Below are 25,443 nucleotides of genomic sequence, written 5' to 3' on the forward strand. Positions count from 1 at the left end.
CAGGCATTACTAATAAGCCCAGGATTTAATCAATGCAGAACATGTTCCTCCAGAGACTAAATGGCTTTGGAGTACTCTGAGCAGATGATTGTGGGTAGCCACTCTCAGCTGATTGGTCATCAGAATTGACGCTCTATGACACCCTTTCCCTCACCCTATTGTACTCAAGATGCCCAGGGCCTGGCTTGTGTGAGGGAGTAAGTGCCCTGCCTCTGAACTACACCCAGTCTGGTGTTAACCTTTTAGAGACTGAAAGGCAGCGGGGCTTGATGGAGCACATCTGCCTCCACAGCACAGGGGAGGTAACCAAAGACCTTTTAAGTCTAGACTTCAGGAGCTACCCCAAGGGCAGGGTTTGCAGCTCAGCTGGGGTAAATGCTTCTTGGCATGTAACAAAACCTGGAATGGATTCCCAGCTCCACTCTAATAGGGCATGCTAATACAAGCCTGTAAATCCCAGTTTGTGAGAGTGGAGACTCAGAAGTTCAAGGTCAGGAGCCAGGAGAACCAGAAGGCGCCACAAGTCAAGGCTCTTGCCACCAACACAACGACCTGAGTTCGATACCTGGGGCCCCCAAGGCAAAAGGAGAGAACCAGTTGTGTGTGGACTCATGGGATGGTTCTAAATAATACTGCTGAGGCAGGGGCATGAACCTTACAAATCTACTTCCACTTCTCACAACTAAGCCCATAGCAGACTTTACTAACTGATCTCAGTATGCTGCCCAGCTGCCCTAACACAGGGCTTTAAATTCTTCCTCAGGTTGCTGCACCCGTAATCTGAGGTTCAACAGTGTGGCCCGGAGTCCAAGAAACTTTAGGGAGCAGATCTGAGGATGCACAGCTGGGCAGTGTGAGCTGGCACCACTCTTGCATGGTTGGCAGAGATCGCAACTCCCTCACCAACCACTTTTAAAAACTTAACTTTGTTAGCGTGTGTGTGGTTATGATGGGCATGTGTGTGCCGCAGCAGGTGTTTATGAAGGTAAGGGGACAATGTTGTGGGGTCCGTTCTTTCCTTCCACCTTCACGTGAATGCTTGAGTTAAACTCTGGGCCCAAGACCTCAACACCTACATCAAAAATTTGTTTTTGTTTGCTTGTTTGTTTGCTTGGTTGGTTGGTTGGTTGGTTGTATTTTTGAGAGAGGGTTTCTCTGTATAACAGTCCTGGCTGTCTTGAAATTCACTTTGTATACCAGGCTGGCCTCAAACTCACTGAGATCCACCTGCCACTGCCTCTGCCTCCCAAGTGCCGGGATTAAAGAAATGTGCCATCACCACCTGGTCTCAAACATTTGATTTTTAAGATTTATTTATAATATGTGTGTGTGTTGACTATATGCATGTTGTGTGCATACCTGGTGCCTGGCAGGGGGGGCAGGGGGTCTAGAGGCCGGAAGAAGGCAGTGGATACACTGAAACTAGAGATACAGTTGTGGGCCATCCTGTGGAAACAAACTAACTGCTAAGATGCCTCTCCAGCCACCATTTTTATACTGCATGTGGGCTTTATTTTTGGAGACAAGGTTTTAGTTTGTAGTATTGGCTGGCCTGGAAAAGCTCACAGAGGTTCACCTGCTTCTAGCTGCCTAGTTCTGGAGTTAAAGGTGTGTGCCACCATGCCCAGCATAATTCTTTTTCTGGGTGGGGTAGTAGGACTTTGCTATATCTACCATACTGGCTTTAAGTCATTACATAGCCAGGTTAGCCAGGTTAACCTCAAACTTTTCTTTCTTTCTTTCTTTCTTTCTTTCTTTCTTTCTTTCTTCTTTCTTTCCTTCTTTCTTTTCTTTTCTCTTTTCTTTTTTTTTTTGAGACAAGATTTCTCTTTAGCTTTGGAACCTGTCCTGGAACTAGCTCTTGTAGACCAGGCTGGCCTCTATCTCACAGAGATCCGCCTGCCTCTGCCTCCAGAGGGCTGGGATTTAAGGCGTGCGCCACCGACGCCCTAACCTTAAACTTTTCATACTCCTCCCTCAGACTCTCAAGTGCAAGGATTACATGTATGAGCCACTATGCATAGCTCAGGCAAATTTATTTACTTTATATTTGATTTATTTACTGTGAGGGAGATTGTGGAATGTTGGCATGCACCCCTATGTGGCGGTCAGAGGACAGCTTGAGACAGTTGATTCTTCCTCTGTGTGAGTTCCAGGGGAGGAACTCAGGTTTTAGGCTCCATGGAAGGTGCCCTTACTTTAAAATAAGAAGGAATCTCCAGTTTCCTCTATAACTGACCACAGTGAGTGTGACCTCTGGTGAGCCAGCATACATGCCACCGGGGGCTGGATCACTGTGCTGTCTTGCAGGTCCATCCGAAACAGGCTAGGCACTGCTGCCATTTCACACACAGAACCCTAGGGGACTGCTGCTCCCCAGTTTAAATTTTGTTTGTTTCTTTGTTTTCAGACAGGGTCTCACTACATAGCTGTGGCCGGCCTAGAACTTACTATGTAGACCAGGCTGGCTCACAGAGATCCATCCACCTGCCTCTGCCTCCCAAGTGCTGGGATAAAGGTACATGCCCCACGCCCAGTTCATTTTATATTTTTTGATAGAGGCTCTCCTTTGATCCAGGCTGGCCTTGAATTGGTTTGTGCTGTTGAGGATGCCCTTGAACTTCTGATCTTCCGGTCTCCATCTCCCTAGTGCTTCCTTAACAGCCACGTGTCACCATCCTCCACTCTCTGTAACCCAGGCTAGCCCTGAGCTGCAGTGGTGATCTTGCCTCACTTCCTCTGTACAAGGCTACAGAGATTAGAGGGGTAAGCCAACACACCGAGATAGGATTATAAAAATCCCCTCCTTTTGTCAGTCCTAGGAACTAAACCCTACCTCACATGCTGGGCAAGCACTATACCCTGAACATTATCCCCAGCCAAGCTTTGGTCACTGTTAAACACACACATTCTCTCTCCTTTTCTCTCTCTCTCTCTCTCTCTCTCTCTCTCTCTCTCTCTCTCTCTCTCTCTCTCTCTTTCCTTCTTTCTTTCTTTCTTTTCTTCTTTCTTTCATCTGTTCTTTCCCAGTTATTTAGTATGGGTGTGTACTAGTATTAGTGTGGAAAGGTCAGAGGACGACTTTAAGGAGTTGGTTCTCATTATCTTGTGGGCCCTGGGATTGAACTCAGGTTCTCAGTCCTGGCAGCAAGCACCGTTACCTGTGGAACCATCTTGAAGTCTCCTTCCTTGCCACGACTTCACAGAAGAGCTGGAGGCAATGCTGGCCACTTTGCCTTCTGGTGTGCATGGCAGACACTACCAATAGATCCCAGCCCTCTTTCCAGCTGAACTGAGACCTGGTTTACACAGCCCTCCCATCAGAGTCATTACCAACTGCTTTGATTTTCTTTCTTTCTTTCTTTCTTTCTTTCTTTCTTTCTTTCTTTCTTTCATTCTTCCTTTTTCTTTCTTTCTCTCTTTCTTTCTTCTTGTATGAGTGTTTATCATCACATGAGTTCAGTGCCTAGAGGCCTGAAAAAAGAGTCAGATCCTCAGGACTGGAGTTACAGATGGTTGTGAGACACCATGTGGGTGCTGGGAATCAAACTGAGGTCCTGTGGAAGAGCAGCCAGTGCTCCTAACTGTACAGCCATCTCTTCAACTCCAACTGTTTTGATTTTTGCTGCAGGGGAAAACAGAGTCTCAAGAATCTAAGGGGTATATTCAGAGACATCAACTGAGTGTTAAAGCCATACAACCTTAGTGACTGCCATCTCACCTAGAGAAAGCGAACGTGTCCTTCAGTGGAGGGAGGCCCACATCTGAGGTCTAGTGCCAGCACTAACATGCTGTGTGACTCACTAACTTCCTATGGTCTCTGAGCCTTAGACTTCTCACCCATCCTAGGAGAATTAGCTCCCGTCTTCTAAATGTGTCAATTTGCAGCCGGCGGGGTGGCCACAAGGAGCTGCAAAGTTGGCCCAACACAAAATCATAACCCTATTTAAGACAGGAAGTTTTTCCTGACATGCTGGCACACATCATTAACCCCAGAACTCAGGAGGCAGAAGGCCAGTGGGTCTCAAAATTCAAGGGCATCCTGGTCTACATTTTGAGATCCTGCCTTCAAATAAACATCGGATTCGGGGAGGGGATCACGTTTTGTTAAAGATTGTGTGGTTCTTCAGTGTGAACTTGTAGACAGTAACATCATGTCCAGTATCAAAAGACTGACACACTGGTTAAGTGTCAAGCTGAATTATACTCTCAAGCATAAACATGAGAACTGTTGCGTAGATGGGCAACTAAGGGTACAGCACCTGCCTGGCAGAGTAAGCTTGGCTCTGGGTTCAATTCCCAGATCCCAATAAACAAAACATATCAGCAAACTAAATTAAGCAATGCAAACAAATACAACTAAAATATGCATGACCAGGCTGGTGAGATGGCTAGCAGGTGCTTGCAGTTAAGTCTGGCAATCTGAGTTCAATCTCCAGTACCCACATGGTATAAGAAAAGAACCGACTCCAACAAGTTATCCTCCGACCATTTCATAAGTCCATGGTGTGCATGCACCCACACATACATGCAAATAAACAACATTGAAAAATTAAAAACAAAATATGGTTAAAAGAATGTTTGAGATGGGGTCTTACTGTTTAACCCTGCTGCCTTGGAATTCCCTGTGTAGACCAGGCTAGCCTGGAACTCACAGAGATCCATCCGCCTCTGCCTCCTGAGTTCTGGTATTAAACATTTGTGCCACCATACTGAGTCCAAAATTTACTAAAATACATGTTTGAAAGTGTACACAGTCAGGTTTGTTTGCCTATGTTGCTTGGTTTGGTACTGGAAATCAATATAATCCGTAGCAATAATGCATTAAATACAAAAATCATTTATTATGCTGGCCACAGTGGCCCAGTCACACAGCACGAGGGGGACTGAGGCAGAAAGGTCACAAATTCAAGCCAGTAGAATTGTTATCCCTGCACTCAGGAGGTGTCAACATCAGGAGTTCAAGGTCACCCTCTGAAGTACTCTGAGCTCAGGGGATTCTGGGCTACGGGATTTCACGTGAAATCCCGTCACAAGCACAGGAAAAGATCAGGTCTACGTGGTAGTACACACCTATTTTGGCTTGTTTGGTTGGTTGGTTGGTTTGGCTTTTGGTTTTCTGAGAGAGGGTTTCTCCCCGTAGCCCTGGCTATCCTGGAACTCTCTGTAAACCAGGCTGCACTCTAACTCAGGGATTTATCTGCTGCTTCTTCTCAAATACTGGGATTAAAGGCACACCACGTCCAGTTTGTCACACACCTTCAATCCCACCGTTTGTGGAAGCAGAAGCAGATGGATCTCTGTGAGTTTGAGGCCTGTCTGATCTACATAGACATAGCGAGACCCTATCTGGAAAAGACAGAGACAGAGACAGACAGATACACAGAGAGACCAAGAGAGACCATGAGGGAGGGAGAGGAATGAGGTGTTGAGAGACGGCTCAGAAGTTAAAAGCACTTACAGCTCTTATAAGGGACCAGAATTCCCAGAACCCAAGTCTCACACCTGCTTCTAACTCCAGTTCCAGCAGATCTGAGGCCCTGACCTCTGATGGCATCTGCACTCACACACCCACACACAGACACATAATTAAAAAGAATAAAAATAAATCCAAACCTTCCCATGCCATCTAGGGCTACACAGCAAAGCCACAAAAGTTACTTTAATAGATACAGAAAACGTTTCAATAAAATTCAATATTTTCTTTAAAGACCTGGTACAACCGGTACTGGGGAACCCAGTTATGGTCCTAGCTCTTTGGGAGTTTTGAGGTTTGCAAATTTGAGGACACCTTAGACAGCTAATAAGACCCATCTTAAAAGGTATGTGTAGGGGGGGACTGGAGAGGTAGCTCAGCAGTTAAGAGCGCTAGCTGTTTTTCCAGAGGATCCAGGCTCAATTCCCAGCACCCACTTGACAGCTCACAACTGTCTGTTCCAGATTCTGATATCTTCACACCAATGCACATAAAATAAATAAATTATTTTTTTAAAAAAAGGTGGGGAAGGTTTGGGACACCGCTCAGTTGGTAGAGTGCTTGTCTGCTGTGCAGAAAGCACTGAATTCTGTCCCATAGATCATACTAGCAACCTAGTGTGATGACGTCTGCCCCAAATCCCAGCACTCAAAGCTTCATGAGTTCAAGGTCATCCTGGGCTACTTTGGTCTGTTTGAGACCACTCAAAAAGAAAACAAAATGGCGAGAGAAATACCACAGTGTGCCGTACTCTTCGGCATGCAGTGAACTCAGGTTCAATCCCTGCTGAAAGGATAAATCTAGATCAAAATAAAATGCTGCTTCTTAAAAAAAATTTAACTGTTGGAGCTCAAACTGAGAACCTTGATTCTCTCATTTCAATGTAGGATCTGAGGATCAAACTCAGGCTATCAGGTTTTTGAGGCAAGCGCCGTTACCCACTGAGCCATCTTGCTGGCCAATTTTCTTTTTTTCTTTCCTTTTTTTTGGGGGGGGGCAGGATCTCAGGTAGCCCAGGTTGGCCTTGAACTCTCTTTTAGGAGAGGATTATGCTGGACCTTCAGCCTCTGCCCCCAAGGGCTTTGGGGCTCATGTCTCTGTGCCACCACACCACCTCCAACTTCTGCACAAAATCATCTTAACTGGTAAAGCTCGCGTAGGGAAAATCTCTCAATTGCACTTTAAAATTGTTTAGTATTTATTATCTCTGTTTTAGTTTCTTGAGACAGGGTTTCTCTGTGTAACCGCAGTGGCTGTCCTGAAACTTGGTTTACAGACCAAGGTGGCCTTGAATTTAAGAGATCCGCTTGCAGGGACTGGAGAGATGGTTCAGTGGTTAAGAGCATTGCCTGCTCTTCCAAAGGTTCTGAGTTCAATTCCCAGCAATCACATGGTGGCTCACAGAGGTCTGGTGCCTCTTCTAGCCTGCAGACATACACACAGACAGAATATTGTATACATAATAAATAAATAAATTTAAAAAAAAAGAGAGAGAGATCCGCTTGCCTCTAACCCCCAGTGCTGTGGTTAAAGGCATGTACCACCACAGCCTGGCTGTTTAGCATTTATTTATTGTATGTGTTAGCATGTGTGTGCCATGGTTCACATGTGGAGGAGGTAAGAAGGCAACTTGCAGGAATGGGTTCTCGCGTTCTACCATATAAGTCCTGGGGGATTGAAGTCAGGCTTTCAGGCTTGGAGCCAAGCCTTGTCTGCTGAGCCATCTTGCCAGCCCAGGGGAAGAATTATCTGTAGCTAAGACGATTGTGGAGCTGTGAAAGGTTTGAAGCTTTAGTTATTTGCCTGTTTGTTTGTTTGTTTGGGGCTTTAAAAGGATCTATGTATTCTGTATTTATGTGTATATCTGTGTGCCTGTATGAGTTTATGTGCACCCAAATGTACCAAAATCCCTAGAAGCCAAAAGAGGGTGTCAGGTCCCTTGTAAATCGAGTTGCAAATGGCTGTGAGCTGCCCTGTGGTGCTGGGAATTGAACCTGGGTCTTTCAGAGCAGGATCTGCTCTTAGCCACTGAGCCGTCTCTCTAACTCCCTGTTTTTTTGTTTGTTTTTCGAGACAGGGTTTTGCTGTAGTATTAGAGTCTGTCCTGAAACTAGCTCTATAGACCAGGCTTGGCCTCGAACTCACAGAGATCCACCTGCCTCTGCCTCCCGAGCGCTGGGATTAAAACTGCTCAGCTTGTTTTTGACTTTTTGATACGGGGTCTGTGTAGCTCAAATTGGTCTTGAGTTTATGGGTACTCTTGCCTCAGTCTCCTAGGTGTTGGAATTACACACACACACACTGTCCTGCCCACCTTTCTCTGTTTTTTACTTTGGTTCACAGGTAGCCTGGCATTCAGAATGACACTGAGCTCACAGAGATCCACCTGCCTCTGCCTTCCCAGTGCTGGAATTAAAGGTGTGCACCACCACACCCTGATTAGCTTTTTTTGTTTTAAGCATTTCTTTAACACCAGGAAATCAGGACCCTTGCGATGGGCTCCCAGTCTCCACAAAAAGTGACAGATACAGTCTAGAAATTAAGAAATAAAAGTCATTCTTTGTAGATGTTTTATGTTTTACAAAAGAAAACAAGAAGTAGTGGCATTTCATTTTATTTTAATAAACAAAACTTGCCTGAGGATCAGAAAAGTAAAACAGCTACTATGGCCAGCCTTATAGACCAGGCAGCAATGACACACACCTTTAATCCCAGTAGCCACACTAGCTTGCCACAGAAACCAGGCGGTAGTAGTGCACACCTTTAATGCCAGAGCTAGAGAGGATAGTAAGATGGGAGGAGACAGCTCTCAGACACAGTCTCATTCTGAGGTTTCCTGGAGGCAGGATCGTCATTTTCAGATTGAGGTCGAAGCAAGAGCCAGTGGCTGGCTATTTTGCTTTTCTGACTTTCATGTTGAACCCCAATTTCTCTCTCTGAGTTTTTATTAATTATGCTTCATTTGGTGCCCAATGTGGGGTCCATTACAAGAAGAAAAAGAAGAAAGAAATTCAAAACAAATAGCTCACAGAGAAATTATGGGGTAAATAACTAATAGGAAAATTATGCAGGAAAGAAAGAATATTAACACATTTCAGAGAGGGTTGCTTCTGGTCGGAGAAGAAAAACAAATCCTATTAGAGAGGACTTGGCTGTGGCCTTAAGGTTACTAATAGTGTTACATTTCCAGTTTTTGTTTTGGTTTGATTTTTTTTTATTTCTTTTTCTTCCCTCTGTCTTTAAAACAGGATCTCTGTGTAGTTCTGGTTAATCTAGAAGTTGATATGTAGACCAGGCTAGTCTCCTAAATTTTGGGATTAAAAGTATATACCACCACGAAGGCTGCAACTAACTATTTTCCTTCTTTGCTCCTTCTTTGCTCTGAAAAGTCCCAAGTTGATTTCAGCTGCTCGCTTGTTTAGATGAAGTCGCTCCTCAGTTTCTCTTGCTGTGACAAAATACTTGAAACTGAATGTTTATAAAGAAAAGAGTGAGGGGGCTGGAGAGATGGCTCAGAGGTTAAGAGCACTGCCTGCTCTTCCAAAGGTCCTGAGTTCAATTCCCAGCAACCACATGGTGGCTCACAACCATCAGTAATGAGGTCTGGTGCCCTCTTCTGGCCTGCAGGCAAAACACTGTGTACATAATAAGTAAATTGAAAAAAAGAAAAGAAAAGAAGAGTGGGGCTGTAGAGAGATGACTGAGGGGTCAAGAGCACTGGCTGCTCTTGCAGAGGACCTGGGTTTAATTCCCAGCACCTACATGGCGACTCACAGTTGTCTGTAACCCCAGTTTCACACAGATGTACGTGCAGGCAAACACCAAAGAAAGAAAAGAAGGATGAGCGAGTTGGTTCTGCGAGCAAAGGATGCCAACCCTGACCCACCTGAGTTTGACCCCTGGCTCCCAAGTTGTCCTCTGACCTCCAGATGTGTGCCCTGGCACGTGCGTGCTGCACACGCAATTAACAAATAAAATGCAAAGACTTGAACTTTAGGAAGAAAGAAAGCGCTCTGAGGGCGGTTTTGTTTCTGTTAGGGCCTCACTGTGCAGCCCTGCTCACCATAAACTGCGGCAATCCTCCTGCCTCAGCCTCCCTGCTGCTAGGATTACAGGCATGTGCTACCATGTCAGGCTACAAAAGAGATTTTCTTAGCTTTGCTTCGGGGGTTGAAGGTCTCAGAGTAGGTGGCCCCATCAGTTCATCCTCTAGGAGCCCCTTGGTTGGATCACAGTATGGCAGAGAAGTGGCAATGGAGGTGCCACCATGCCATCCCTTCTGAAGGACAGGAAAACAGAGAAAGAAGAAACTGCTGTGTTCAGAGGCCAGGCACATGGAATGGTCTTTCCACACAAAGTCTGAAAGGGACCGGGGGTGGCCCAGTGAGACACCCTGTCCCCTGAAGCTGGAGTCACAGGTGGTCGTGAGCCACCTGACAGACCCCAATGACTGAAGAAATCAAACGCTCAACTGCGTGTCACTTTCCAGTCCCAAACAACCCACTCTTGAGGGAACTGGCCAGGGTCCCTGGAGGACATCGGTCCCTGCCGCCAGCCACCTAATTACTTCCCACTAGGCCCACCTTCTTAAAGGGTCTGCCACTTCCCAGCTTAGCCCCCTTAGCACATCCACACCTCTGTGGGCACACTGCAGCCTATCCAGACCATAGCTGACAGGTTAGGGAGTAGACTCACCCGTCTTAGGCACATCTGCTTCCCTCATACCATATTTGGATTCGGTTTTAAGACAGGGTCTGGAGTGTGATGGCATACTCTTGTAATCTCATCACCTTGGAGGTAGAGGCAGGAAAATCAGAAGTTCAAAGGTTGAGACCAGTCTGGGTTTCATAAAACCCTGCCAAAAGAGAGAGAGAGAAAAAAAAGAAGGCCCAGGTCTCAGTGTTTAGTTCAGGTCTCTTCAGTGTTGGTATTATACACAGGTAAGACACTTATAAAGCATTTATAATTAGCCACATAAAGCGTTTATCTTATTTATTTTGGGTTTTCAAGATAGGATTTCTTTGTGTAGCTAAGGTTGTCCTACAAATAGCTCTTATAGACCAGACTGGCCTGGAACTCAGAGATCTGCCTGCCTCTGCCTTCCCAGTGCTGGGATTAAAGGTGTGCTCCACCACCGCCCAGCGCTTTTTTTTTAAATTAATTTTAAAATGTATTACATTTAAACTTTTTGGTTTGTGTGCATGTGTAGTGCACACATGTCATGGTCTACTTGTGGAGGTCATAGAACAATTTTATGGAATTTCTTTATTATCCACCTTTATTGGACTCTGGAGACAGAGCTCAGTCTTTAGGCTTGACGACACATTTACCTTCTGTGCTGACTCTCCTGCCCCACAAATAACTCACAGAAGAAGACGAATGAATACACCTGTCATCCTAGCAAAGGCAGGTGAATCTCTGTGGGTTCAAGACCAGCATGGTCTATGTAGTAAGCCAGTGTCTCAACAAATATCGTGTACCCAGACTGAGCTGCACAGTGAATCCAAGGTCAGCCTCAGCTACACAGCCAGAAAATCTCCAAATCAAAGAGACCACCAAACAGCTAATCCCAGCACTCGGGAGGCAGAGGCAAGGGGACTCTGAGTTTGAGACTAGCTTGGTCTACAGAGTAAATTTCAGGACAGCCAGGGCTACACAGAGAAACCCCGCCCCCAAAAAAGAACAAACCAATGAACAAACAAAATCCAATGAAAACTGTCATCCCCTCCTTTGACTAAGTTCATACCATATTAGACATGCCTATGCCTAATGCATCCCCCAAATCCCTCTTTTCAGTGATGGGGACTGAGCGGGTGCGACCTGTTTTCTCCAGCAGATACTGGGGGCCATGGAGTCTCAGGTTGGGGGGGGGCCGGCCGGCCCGGCCCTGCCCAACGGGCCACTCCTTGGGACAAATGGAGCCACTGATGACAGCAAGACCAACCTCATCGTCAACTACCTACCCCAGAACATGACACAGGACGAGTTCAAGAGTCTCTTCGGCAGCATTGGGGACATCGAATCCTGCAAGCTGGTTCGGGATAAGATCACAGGTGTGGGGACTCTTTCTGTGTGTGGCCTCCGGTGGCAGGCAGGGAGGAAGTACCCTTGGAAAAACTAGTGACCTAGATGGGGTAGCTCAGGATGGATGGAGCCAAGTGGTTCTCTAGGGAACACATAGGGAGGATAAATCCGAGTGGGAAGCTAGAGTCTGGCAAGGTGTGCTGGGGACACTGGGCAGACGAGAGAAGTCACTCTTCTGTCCTCCCGCAGGGCAGAGCCTGGGCTACGGGTTTGTGAACTACTCTGACCCCAATGATGCAGACAAAGCCATCAACACCCTCAATGGCCTCAAATTGCAGACAAAGACCATCAAGGTGAGTGTCCCCACCCCATATGACACCTGCCCCTCACTGTTGTCTCCGCCCCCTGCCTCCTTCCTTCTGAAGCTTTGGTTCTCTCTCTTCCTTATTGGTCACCCGGCTTTATTTCTCTGAGCCTGGTCCCTCACCCATCAGTGTGAGGGATTACTATTATTTTACTATTCTGTGTGTATGTGTGAACAGGCACACATGTGCCCCTGTATGTGTGAACGCTAGAGCAAATGTGGGAATTGGTTTTCTCCTTTCACCTTGTGGGTCCCAGGGATCAAAATCAGATGGTCAGCCTTGGCACCAACTGCCTTTACCAGCCGAGCCACCCCCTTGACTGGAGACATTACTAACAGTAAGAAGACTTAGGGAATCTGCCAGGCCCAGGAGGTAGGACAGAGTGACCAAGACCCCACAGGCAGACCCCTCCTTGTCTTTGTACTGGAAAAGGAGGTGGGGCCCATCTGCCATCTGGAATCTAATTAGGGACTGGGGAGGGGGTAGGATGCAGCGCCCCTCCCCCACCTTTGTGCCTTGCCCCTCCCCCATGCCCTCCCTTCTCAGCAGCTGCAGCTGGGACCATGTGAGCCCAAGTTCCCTTGGGAAGAATCACCATGGAAACCCCCTCTCTGAGTTGGCCTGGGGGTGTTTGGGCTCCACCCTTCAAATCTGCTCTAGGACCCCTGGGGAGGCCAAGCTGAGGGTGCCCATCTGGCACCCAATTTATCATGGGAACAGAAGTATAGGAATCTTTTCCTTTCCCCAGAGTGGGGGGAAGGGAATAATGGTACCACTGGATGAGTCTGTGTACTGTAAGCTTGATCCAGAAGCCCCAGGGGCGTGAGAATAGACCCCAGTGACTGTAAGTAAATCTGCAGGTGTGTGCAAAGCAGCAGATTGTGACTCCGCACTTGTGGGACACAGTGACTGTGGGTGACTGTTGTGAGACGGCTGTGGGGCTGGGAGTGTGGCTCAGGGACAGAGTGCTTACCCAGCCTGCCTTTCATCTGAAGCACGGACAAATGAATGATTAGGGGCGGAGCCTGGAGAGACAGCTCAGCTGTTCTAGTGCTTTGAAAACCTGACTTTGATTCCCAGAACCCCAATAAACAAGCCAGGTATGTAAAGTCAGGCATAGTGGCATATAACTTTAATCCCAGGACTCAGGAGGTAGAAGCAGGCAGGTCTTTGTGAGCTGGGCCAGCCTGGACCATACAGCAAGTTCTAGGTCAACCATAGCTATATGAGACCCTGCCAAAAAAATGAAAAAGGCAGATTTGGTGGACTTTGCCTGTAACCCCAGTACTGGAATGTGAGGCAGGTTGACCCCTGACCTACACACACACTCGTACTCATGCACAAGATTTGGGGACTGGGGCTCAGTTTCTGCAAGTATTGCCTACCCAGCATGCATGGTGGCCTGGGGTTGGCTCTCCAGCACCACATACACTGGGCCTGGTGACACAAGCCTGTGATCCCAGCACTCTAGACAAAGCAGCAAGAAGATCAGAAGTTCAAGATCATCCTTGGTTTCACAGCAAGCCTGGCTACACAAGACCATCTCAGAAAACATCAGACAAGACAACTGTGTGTGGAACCTGGTGTTCGTGTGACGTGTGCTTCGTGACACCACAGTTCCTGTTGTGGCTTCCAGGGTGCACAAGGGGATGTGTCTGTTGCAACAAGATATTGTATGGCTTGGTGTGGTTGTGTGTATGTGTGTGTCGGCCTGGGCCAGGTTTGTGGGCTATGCTGTGGGGTTGGCATGCGGTCAGCACCTGATGGTTTTCTTACTCTAGTTCTGGAGGTCTCGATATTGTCAGTAGGGCTGTGACTTTATGAGACAGCCTCTTGCTGGTTTTCTCACGACTATGTTGGTCAGGCCTGAATGTTGTTGCCCTGGCAGATTTGGGCCAAAATGGTTTCAGCTACTTGGATGCCCCAGGTTCCATCCTGGTGTAGGGGGTACAAGAAGAACACCAAAGCCCATCCGAGTATGAGTGACAGCTCACAGAGCTGGAAACCCAGAGTAAACTGCACAGCCTGCAGGCAGCTGCACAGGTTGGAGAGCATCCTTCCAGGTGCCCAAGTGGCCTAACCCTCTTCCAGGCAGCTCGGCTGGTTTCTGCTTCTCCCAGGCCAGGTCTTCCTGCAGCTCTGTTCTGCAAGTCTCAGAGGAATGCTCACTCTAGCAGGGAGGGGCCTGCTGAATCTGGTCAGTTTCAGAGACTTCCTGAGGCTGGTTTGAGTTATTTATCTTCCTGCTTGAGGAGCTTCTGGAAGGATGGGATGTTTCAATCTCTGAGAAAACTGTAACACGACCTGACCTCTTGCTCTTCCATTCTGCGCAATGTCTGCCCCTCTTCCGCAAAGACCTCTGAGCCTTGGTGGGGGTGACTGTAGGTGCCAACCTGTGGCTAAGAAACAGGCCACCACGCCACAGGAAGTCTCTTGTTCTCAGGAGCTTCACAGTCATGAGTGGAGGGTGACAACAGTGATCTATGGTGCCACCACACGTTTAGAAGGTCTGACAGGCACATCGTACCCGTCTAGAAGAACCATACAAGTCACCTCCCCAGCCACAGGTGTCTGGTTTACAGTACCAGACGTACTTGTACTCTCTTGTGGAGCTGGCCTTAAGTCCAGTTGAATGGCTATTGTTCTTGCCCATATTGACTGAGCAACTACTGCACAATCAGGCCCATCCTGCCTCGCGCGTCAGTATTTCAGCACACAGGGTCCACAGACACTCAGGAATGTTGAGGACAGTACACCACCAGCAGCCAGCATGTGGCCCCTTCTGGCACTGTGTGAGCAGGCAGCAGATGGGAGCTTGCAGTCCAGTCCCAGGTTAGTTTCCCCATGGCCTACAGTCGGAGCACGAACTGCGGTGTCTCCAGCAACAGGGTGTCATGTTTAGTCCTGGCACACAACCGACAGCAGGAGCAAAGACTTCACGGTTTGTAGGGCCTCGCTGGCCAACAACTCACAGGGAGGTAGCCCACCCTTGGTTCTAAAATTTCCATTCACTGACCTTAAGGCATCTGGGAGTGTCCTTTGGGATTTTTTTTTTCAGTGAACCAAGTCCCATAGTGTTGTGAGGTAAGTAGCAGACACCTGGTTGTCTGTCTCTCCAGTCTTTCCAAATCTGCAAACCCTCAGAGGTTAACATTATGTCACCTGTTAACAAGGCTTTTTTCAGAGACTACACAGGACAAGGCAACATCCCGAACCCCCATCGCACAACCTTTGTGGGGTTACAAAGACAACCGTGGTGAAGCACTCTGAAAGTCTGCTGTCACCTGTCCTCAGCAAGTGCCAGGTGATCTCAGGAGTTCACAACTAGGAAGACACCAAAGTAAACATAAGCAAGGTCTGAAACAGCACAGAAAGGTTCCATCCAAGCCAGGCGGTGGTGGCGCACACCTTTAATGTCAGCACTCGGGAGGCAGAGACAGGCAGATCTCCATGAGTTTGAGGCCAGCCTGGTCTACAGAGCTAGTTCCAGGACAGACGAAAACAAAACAAACAGAAAAAAAAAAGAAAAAAGAAAAAAGTTCCATCTATTTGTACCAGCTGCTTCCTTCACAGATCAAGGCTGGGTACAAATCATGGATAGGAGACACTAACTTAATTAGCTCTCTGTAACCCTCGGTCACTCTCTCTGAGCCATTACCTTTCCATATCCCAGAGCTCTTCCACAGAGCCACCCTACACCTCTCCACCCTAACCTATCAGTGGCCTGTCTTAATCTGCTCAGCACTACTCAGGGCCACAGGTGAATGTGGTCCAGGTTCCCCTGCTGCACCCGCAGGCTCCCTGGGTTGGCACAGTGGCTGTGGCCTCCCCCTTCATCATTCCTGGCTGTTCAGGAAGTTCCTGACTGGGCAAACCATTTCCACCCCTAACATAACCTTTTGCTGGAGAGAAATGTACACTCCTTAGTGGGGGAGGGGGGGTAATCACCCAGCCCTGGGGCAGGCTTGACCGTCCTCACCTGTCTTGTTCCATCACGGTTCTGTGAACTGCTCCTCAGGCTCACAGCCTTGCAGAAGCTCCTCAGCACACAATCTGACTCTGTCAGTCTTTTGCTTAGGAGCTCCAGCTTGCCACAAATCCTACTACATCTGTCTCTGAGTAGCCAGAGGGCCTCTGCCTCTGCCTTACGTTTTCCGGCCCCCTCTAGGTTGTTCTTTTACTTATGAACTTCCTTTCCATGCTGGTCTAAGTCACTGAGCTGTACCAAAGCCTTTCCTACCCCACACAGCCCTTGCCCCACCAGAGAGCTCAGCAGAGCCACTAACGCTCCACACCAGCCTCCAGGTCCCCGCTGGATCAACCTTTCCCCTAACTCCTCTGTGAACACAGTTCCAGCTGGCTCAGTGGACTGGGGTTCCCACACAGCTTCTCTTGCTCCAGGTTCCCTCATGAGTGCCTCTCTCTCCTCAATTGCCCTCCATTCCCGGACATTTATGGGGACCCCAGATGGAGATTGTCCTAATGGCTCTGTCAGTCCGTCTGGGACTGCCTTCTCTCACGCCGTCTCAGGGTGTGCAGCCTCTGCCTGGAGGGGTGAGGAGCTATATGACTCAGTTTCCTCCCTCCACAGCAGTCTGGCTGCTCCCATCCCCTCTCCTGTCCCACAACCTCACAAACCCAGGCTGTGATAGGTTCTTTCATTGCTGGCTTTAAAGCCCTCCTTGACTTCAGAAGTTCGAGTACTGAGTATTCCAAGTCACACCAGCTTCTCATACTGGATCACTGGAAGGCCCCTCTGTACATCAGATCACAGATTCCCCTATTTTCCGACTAGAGTTTGGACGTGTGGAGTATCTTCTCTTTTCCACCTCTCTCTCGGCCCCTCCTTTATCTAATTTTCTCTCCAAATCCGAGGCTGACGAGGAGGCTGCTGCCGTTCCTTCTCCCTCTTGTTGCAATCGTCCTTCACACAGACAAGCTCCCGCTAGGCTGCCATCTCAGTCTCAGGTCACGAACTACACACAGCAGTGGCCAGGCAGCCTCTGCTGCACTGCTGGGCATTCTTAGAACTTCTGCACTCGCCTTAAAGAGGGCAAATTTTCCTCTGAACTTTTAACTGTCTTCAGAGCACCTCCATATACTCCTGTGGTACCCTCTGCCTAGCAAGCAGGCATCGCCACCCCATACCTCATAGATGAAGACTGCCGTCCTGGGCTTCCTCCCCCAGACCTGTTTCCCTGTCTCTACCCAGAGCAAGAACCATGCAGCTGCTCTCGCCGCACACAGCACACAGGAGAAGACAGCTGTATTGGAATTTCCTCCCTGGAGGCTCCCCCTTAGGTTGCTCAGTCTGCTGCGTGCATGTCTTGCTACCCATAGCCAAGACTGTGTGCTCACTCCGCCCTAACTCACCCCTGCTTCTGCTGTGTCCCTATCCAGGAGGGACACAACACACATGTCTACTCACCCACATAGGGAACCCATGGCAGACCAAACTACAGAGACCACCAGTGTCCAACTTGGTGAGTCAATGAGTAACTTACAGCAGCAGAAATGACACAAAGATGGCTGCATCGCCAAAGCCCACCCCTGCATGGATGGGAACCTGGAGCACACTGCGCAGCCTGCAGGCAGTTGCACAGGTTGGAGAGTGTCCTTTGCAGGTGCCTCAGCTGGTCTAAACCTCAGCGTCTTCCTGCAGCTCTGTTCTGCAAGTCTCAGGGGAACTCTCAACTTTTATGGTTTACTCTAGCAAGGAGGGGCCTGCTGATTCTGGTCAGTTTCAGGGACTTCCTGAAGCTCGTTTGAGTTATTTATCTTCCAGAAGGATGTGATGTTTAGTCTTGGAGGAAACCAGTACACCAGTGTGTAAAGTACTTCCTGCAGAGAGGTCTGAGGACCTAACTTTAAATCCCCAGGGCGCAGGTAAAGACAGGCTTGGCCGTGGACACCTGCAAAGAGGACCACAGACAAGGGACTCTGGAGGCTGACAGGCCAGGTGCCCTCGTATCTGCAGTGGCACACGAGAGACCAAGGCAGGGAAAGTGAGGACCAACATTATGGCTGTCCTTCTCTCACACACTGGAGCATTGCCAGTAGCTAACTCTCCGTACACAGACTTAAGAAAGACAGGGAGATGCCACCCCTAGCTGGGTGTGGTGGCTCATGTCTATAATTTCATCACTCAAGGCTGAGGCAGGAGGGTTGCTGTCGAGGACTCCATAGCAAGACCAAAACTCACCATTCCAAACTGGGCACAGAGGCACACGCCTCTAATTCGTGAGCTCTGTATCTCTGTGAGCAGGCCAGCCTGGTGTACACAGTCCTCCAGACTCCCCCAGCCCGAGGCTGTCTCAGCCCGACCCTGTCTCAGAAACATTGACCACAGCAGCTACAGGTAATGATCAGAGCCCCCACAGCCCGCGCTGGAGTTAGGAACCTCAAACACTCAACTGTAGTTCTTAAATTTGGGTGTTTAGTCCTGGCACACAACCGACAGCAGGAGCAAAGACTCCACGGTTTGTAGGGCCTCGCTGGCCAACAACTCACGGTAGCCCACCTTGGTACTAAAATTTTCATTCAGTGGCCTTAAGGCCTCTGGGAGTGTCCTTCAGGATTTTTTTTGAGAAAGGCTCTCGCTATATAACCCTGGGTGGCCTGAAGTATGCCGTGTAGACCAAACAGGTCTGGAAAACACGGGGATGTGCCTGCTTCTGCCTCTGGAGTGCCGGGGTGACAGGAGTGTGCCGCCACACCCGGCCCATGGGGAAAAGGTGGAGGTGGCTTCCGCTTGTTCCTTGTGACAGCCCGGGTCCTAATTAGTTACTTCTTTTTCAGAATTTCATTACATTTACTTAGTTTGGTGTGTGTGGGGGCCAGAGGACAACTTTGGGAGCCAGGTCTCCCTTCTACCCTGTGAGACTGAGAGATCAAATTCAGGTCCTCAGGCTTGGTGGCAAGCACCTTTACCCCTGACCCATTTCAGCAGAGCAGCCCCTAATTAGGTATTTGTAATGAAGCAATACAGCTTCACAATGCATCTCCCCAACAAATGCCAGCCGTGATAATGGTTCCTATCTCCCTCAGTTTAGAGGTTTGAATAGAAGCAGCGGAAAGCAGACCTCGGCAGGAGGGAAGGGGAGGGGTGCTCACAAACCTACCACCACAGACTGGTCACCCCATTGACACTTGTGGGCGGGGCCTCAGTATCCAGTCTCCAGGGCATTGATAAGGACACAATGAACGGGGTTCCAGAATACTCTGTAAGCAGACTTTTCTTCCCCACTCCACAATGCTCCCCAGTGTCCCGTGCTCTGAATGGCTGAGTCGGTCAACTTGCGAGCAGCTGCAGAGTTGGTGAGATGTGTCCTCTAGTGACACAAATGGAATGACCTTACCAGAATGCGTACAAATCCCAAGCCTGAGCAAAGCACCTGAGCTAGGGTCCTAGCAGGCTAGCGAGAGGGTGCACTGGATGGGAGAGCTTGCTGCCAGACCTGATTACTGAGAGCCACATGGTACAAGGATAGAGCTGACACACCCCAGAGGTCCTGTGACCGCTGCACTCACACACGCACACACAAAACAAATTAGTGTTAAAAAACAAAAAGCTGAGAATCGAGGAAGGTAAGAAGGCCATTTCAAATTCTGAACTGGCAGAAAAAGAGGGAAGAGTGTTTCTGTGGGGTGGGGTTGAGGCCTCAGTCTCATTCTGTGGCTCAGCTGGTCTTGTGCTCCAGATAGACAGCCATCCCATCGAATCCTCCAGTGTTGGTTTACAGCCACCAGCCACCAAGGCCAGCACGAAAGGACTTTCCAGCATCAAAAACAGCAAGTGCAAAAGTCCTGAGGCCAGATGTGCCCGGGTAAAAGGAAGGAGGGGGAAGTAAGAGGAGGTGAAAGTGGAGAGGTGACCTGGTCCAGTGCGAGGCCTGTGGACGTGGAGCTTAGAGGTTGAAGCTGTAGTTTAGTGGTAGAGCAAGTCCCTGACGTCAGTCCTCAACCCCCCCCCCCAACCACCTTCCTAAGCTCCTCTCTGACCTCTGCAGTTAGGCATTGCACATGCACACATGTGTGCACACTCAGATGTAATTTCGAACTGTTTTCATTTTGGGGAGCTGAAGAGATGGCTCAGCAGTTAGGAGCACTTACTGCTCTGCCAGGAACTGAGATTCAATTCCCAGGCCCCACGTGGCAGGCAGCTCACAACTGTCTGTACCTCCAGTTGCAAGGAAGCCAGGGCTCGCTCTCTGGCCCTTGTCGGTACTGCATGCACACAATGCACACTCTTACCTGTAGGCAAAACACTTATACACACACACACACACAAAAAAAAAAAAAACAAACACCAGACAGTGGTGGTGCACACCTTTAATCCCAGAACTTGGGAGGCAGAGACAAGTGGATCTCTGCAAATTCGAGGCCAACCTGGTCTATAGTTCCAGGACAGCCAGGGATACACAGAGATCCTATCTCGAAAAAACAACAATAATAATAATAATGCAAAATAAACTTTTTTTTATAAAAGTGTAGTTTTTAAGATGACTGTGATGGTGTATACCTTTAATCCCAGCACTCAAGAGGCAGAGGCAGGTGGATTTCTGAGCTTGAGGCCAGCCTGCTCTACAAAGTGAGTTCCAGGACAATCAGAGCTACATAGAAAACAACATAGCTCAAAAAAAAAAAAAAAAAAAAAAAAAACCCACAACAGAATGTTAAAAATTTTGGACAGTGTCTCAATGAAGTCCTGGCTGTCTTGGGCCCAAGAGATACCTGATCTGCTTCTCAATGCTGGGACTGAGGCCTGGGCCACCACACTTAAGGCAGAGGAATGAAGGAGCCACGGAAGAGTCTGCCGGGAAGAGCCTGCATTAGTGTGCGGGGCGCCCTTTGGCTGCTGTGTAGAACGGAGCTTCAGCACGGGAACTGTAGCGTCAGTAGTGGTGGCCGTCAGAAGGGAGGAAGTGTAGAACTGGAGGCACACATCAGGGATTGGCAGTTTTTCCATTTTGATTTTTTGTCTGAAATAGTCAGTTATCACCTACCCTATTTTTCTTGTATTTTAATTACATTTAAATTTTTGTTTTATATACACGTGTGTATGATACACAGATCAGAGGGTGGGCTCTTTAGGCATGAGGATATGGAAGGCAGAGAACAGCTTGCAGAAGCGAGTCCTCTCCTACCCTGTGTGACCCGAGTATTGAACTCAGTGGACAGGGTTGCAGTGAGCACCTTTGCCTGCTGAGCCCTCCTGTGGGCCCTGTGTTTTAATTATTATTTTTTAAATTTATGATTATTATTTTTATTATTATTTTTAAGACAGATGTGAGTTGGATCCTTTTGGTTTGAGTTGGCAAAGATTATAAATAAGTCTGTTACAGTTTTCAGGGGTGATAATTCCAACCCACCTCACCCCACCCCTAAAAGGCACAGCCTTATATTTACAGCTCTGGGCTCAGTTCACACTGCACATGGGTCTGAGAAGCAGGGGCAGGTCCTTTGAGGAATGACCCGTTCCAGCCAAGCCCCTGCTGCACCCCACCCCACCCCCACCGCCTTTGCTGTTTGCTTTAAGTGTTTTGTCTGAGATAAGGTCTCAACCACACAATCCTGGACGTCCTGGCCTCAAACTCACAGGGGTCCACCTGCCTCTGCCTCCCAGTGCTGGGATTAAAAGCATGTGATATCACTCCTGGCTCTCCCAAACTTTTTCTTTTCTGAGACCCAGAACCGGGCAGAGCCCATAAGCTCATGCTGGCAGCTGGTGAAGCTAGGTGTTGCCTGGCCCCTCCTAGGGTCGGGATGACAGGTGTGCACCAGAACATTGAACTTATCGTTTTAGATAAAAAAGTTATTATTGTTATTATGGGGAGTGTGCACACACATGCTGCTGTGTGGATGTGGAGGTCAGAGGATGCTGGGAGCCGGTTTTCTCCTCCACCGTTGGTTGGTACCAACTCAGGTTCTCATCTTCCACAGCAGGCAATTCACCATGGAGCCATCTCCATGGCTGCCTGGTTACTTCTGGGTTTGCTTTATTTTCTTGTGTGGGTGTGGGAATCCAGCTCAGGGACTCAGTCTTGGGCAGCAAGCCCTTTACCAACGGAGCCATCTCCCCAGCCTTCTGCTTTGTTCTTCGAGACAGGGTCACATGTGGCCCAGGCCAGGCTTGAACTTAATATGTAGTAGAGGATGACTTAGCTCTGATCCTTCCGCCACCATCTGCCAGGCCCTGGGATGGCAGGATGTATATTACCTTGTTCATGTGGTGCTGGGGTGGAAGCCAAGCTTCTTGCATGGCAGACCAGCACTCCACCCAGTCAGCCCCAGCCCCAGCCTTGAGCGACTTGTTAAATGAACTATTGGGAGTGGGGGGGGGGTCATTCCTGAGCCTTGTCATTTCCCATGCACCCTCACTCTCCTCTGACCCCTGGCCCAGGTGTCCTATGCACGCCCCAGTTCTGCCTCTATTCGAGATGCTAACCTGTACGTCAGTGGCCTCCCCAAGACTATGAGCCAGAAGGAGATGGAACAACTCTTCTCCCAGTATGGTCGCATCATCACTTCCAGAATCCTGCTGGACCAGGCCACAGGTCAGAATGCCAAGAGGAGAGGGTGCTCTGGGCCAGGTGTCCCAGGGAGGGGAGAGTCACACGAAGAGGTATAGAGTACCTGAGACTGATGCCCTCACACCCCTGGCAGGTGTCTCTCGGGGTGTGGGATTCATCCGCTTTGACAAGAGGATCGAGGCTGAGGAGGCCATCAAGGGACTGAATGGGCAGAAACCACTAGGTGCGGCTGAGCCAATCACGGTCAAATTTGCAAACAACCCGAGTCAGAAGACAGGGCAGGCCCTGCTCACCCACCTGTACCAGTCCTCTGCCCGGCGCTACGCGGGTCCTCTGCATCATCAGACACAGCGTTTCCGGTGAGCCAGAGTCCCCAGACCCCAGGTCAAATGCCCCAAGCCTGCAGCTGCCCTCCCTGAGCCAGTTTTCTTCCCATGGTACCCAGGGACACCTCACCAGCAGGAGCATGAAAAGGCGTGTGCCCGGTACCTAGAGCAAGAGCTGGTAGCTAAGAGAAGTCAGCTGTGACTCTCTGTCTCTGTCTGTCTGTCTGTCTCTCCCTGTGTCTTTCTTGGTCATGGTTTATATCGCTGTGATAAAGCACCATGACCAAAAAGAATGTGAGGAGAAAGTTGATTTTCATCTTAACAGCAAACCGTTCACCATGAGGGGAAGTCAGGGCAGGAACCCGGAAAGCAGAGACCATGGGGGACACTGCTTCCTGGTTGGCTGTCCATACCTTCCTTGCTCAGTCTGCTTTCTTATACAGCCCAGGCCCACTTGCATAGAAGAGGCACGGCCCACAGTGGGCTGGGCCCTCCCACATCAATCAAGGAAATATCCCACAGGTCATGTGATGAAAGCATATTTTCAATAGAAGTTCCTCTTCTGAGACTTGTGCCAAATTGACAAAAAGCAAAACAAAACCAAAAAAAAAAAAAAAACAGACCAAACAACAACAATGACAGAAAAAAAAAAAAAACAACCTGGACACGATGTCTCCCAGTTTTCTCTCTGTGTCTGCCTGTCCGTGTGTCTGCCTGTCCTTGTGTCTACCTGTCCTTTCTCTCCCATCTTTCTCTGTGCCTGTCCATCTCCTGTCCATCTCTCCTTACGTTCTCTTCTAGTCTTTCCGTCTGTCTCTTCCTCTGCACAGGTGTGTTTCTCTGTCTATCTCTGGCCTGCTCTGTAGGTCCAGTTGTGCCTCAGTTTCCTCATGGATAACACCCACCAAACATTCCCTTTCATATTCTGTATGCCAGCCATGATCATATTCCTGCACGGTAACTGGGTAGAACAGCTTGTTCCGTGCCCTTCACTGAGATTTCTTCATCTGAGATGGAGTGTGGAAAAACCCAAAAGAAGACTTGAACCCAGAATCCTGGCTGCTCCCAAGCCGGAGGTCAATGGGAACAATGATAACTATGGGGGTGGCTGTGTGCTCTGCCCACCTTCCCGTGAGCTCAGGAAGACCCCGAGGCTGTACCACCATCTTTGTAAGCTCTCAACCCCTGGGTCCTCCTGGCAGGGCCCACGAAGGCATCAGGAGGGCAGGACAAGATCCTTCAGGCTGGGCAGCAGCAGGGCTGATGAGAAGCAGTCCCGAATGAGTGAGGTTCCGTGCCAGGCGGTGTCCATCCGGGCTGGGAGCAAGCGGCAAGGGGCGGGGAGCTGGGGGGAAGGGGGCGGGCTGTTGAAGGCTGTGGGGGTGGGGTGGACTAGCTGTCACATCACAGGGGGTGGGTCACAGGCTACTCTGACAGCTGCTTCTGCCTCCACAGGCTGGACAATTTGCTCAACATGGCCTATGGAGTCAAAAGGTAACAGTGCTCCTGTCCCACTGTCCCTTCCCACAGCCCCCTTACCTTGATGGCCTCCTTTAACCCCTGCATGTTCCTTGTCCCTGGGACCACTGGGAACCCATCTCTGCCTGTATCTAGGAGATGAAAACCTCAAGACCATAGAGAGAGTGGCTACGGAAGGTGGGGCATGGAGAGCTGTCTGTGGCTTTCACCCCTTTCTTGTGCCCTGGTCCCCACTCTGGGAGTCACTAACCACTGCTATGTTGTGCTCTAGGCATGGAACTGGGGACTCCTGCATGCTAGCCTTGCACCGAGCCATGCCCCTTCCCCCGGGCCCTCACTCAGCCATTCCTGAGCCCCATCCATCAGCTGTTGTTGCTGGGTTTTTGTCAATGGCCACGGAAGGCTTCCTTTCCTCCCACAGTTGCGATAAACCTTGAAGGCATCCTAGCTCCATCCATACCCCTGCTCTTGAGAAAGTCTCCCTGTCTATGGTGGGAACATGTTGCATATCGAAACCTGGGCTTGAGGCCAAAGATGCAGCATGGCCCAAACTTGCTCTCTTGGACATGAATTTGAGACAGAACACAGTGCTTGGTACATAATAAAAGGTGGCCAAGTATAAATACTGTCGCTGTTCATGTTCTCAGCTCCACGGGGATGAGAGGTTTGAGCAAGTGGTGGTCAGGGCAGTGCAAGGGCAGCATAAGGGTCACGAGATGGTGGCCAGAAGAGACCTGGAGGGAACCTGGCTGCAGGGACAGCAGTGAGCTGAGTCCCCATGGTCAAGGTTAAAGGGGGTTATACTTTCAGTGATTAATCCTGAGGGTGAGGGAGTCCATGGGAATATGGTTTTCTGTCCTTTAATTAATTTAGTCAACAGACAACCTGTTACCCAGGGGGTGAGATATCCCAGAGACAACGTCAGGGACATGGTGGTGGCATGAAGCACCATTGTCCTCCTTACCCGTCAGGGACACATCCTGAGACTCCTTGTTGGTGCCTGACAAGAGATTGACATCGAAACCTCTATATCTTATTTACTTAAATTTCTACTTATTTGTTTATGTGATTGTTTGTTTGTTTATGAGGCAGGGTTTCTCTGTGTAGCCTGGTGACCTGAAATGCGTTCTGTAGACCAGGTTAGCCTCGAATTTACAGAGATCCTCCTGCCTCTGTCTCCTGAGTGCTGGGATTAAAGGCATGCGCCACTGGCCCTAGATGATGATGATGATGATGATGAT

General features: G+C 49.1%; 1 protein-coding gene across 1 annotated transcript in view; it reads left to right on the forward strand.

Moving 5' to 3' along the window:
- The first annotated feature begins 949 nt into the window (after positions 1-949).
- Elavl3 (ELAV like RNA binding protein 3) overlaps positions 950-25,443 on the forward strand; it is a 30,542-nt gene continuing 6,048 nt past the window's right edge. The window contains exons 1-6 of the mRNA XM_050125511.1: positions 950-985; positions 11,313-11,529; positions 11,750-11,853; positions 22,268-22,421; positions 22,531-22,756; positions 24,179-24,217. Of these exons, the coding sequence (XP_049981468.1) occupies positions 950-985; positions 11,313-11,529; positions 11,750-11,853; positions 22,268-22,421; positions 22,531-22,756; positions 24,179-24,217 (776 nt within the window). The remainder of the gene's footprint in view (positions 986-11,312; positions 11,530-11,749; positions 11,854-22,267; positions 22,422-22,530; positions 22,757-24,178; positions 24,218-25,443) is intronic.

The sequence above is a fragment of the Alexandromys fortis genome, unplaced genomic scaffold (genome assembly GCF_014885135.2).
Source record: "Alexandromys fortis isolate MF-2015 unplaced genomic scaffold, M_Fortis_MF-2015_v1.1 scaffold_242, whole genome shotgun sequence".
Classification (NCBI taxonomy): Eukaryota; Metazoa; Chordata; class Mammalia; order Rodentia; family Cricetidae; genus Alexandromys; species Alexandromys fortis.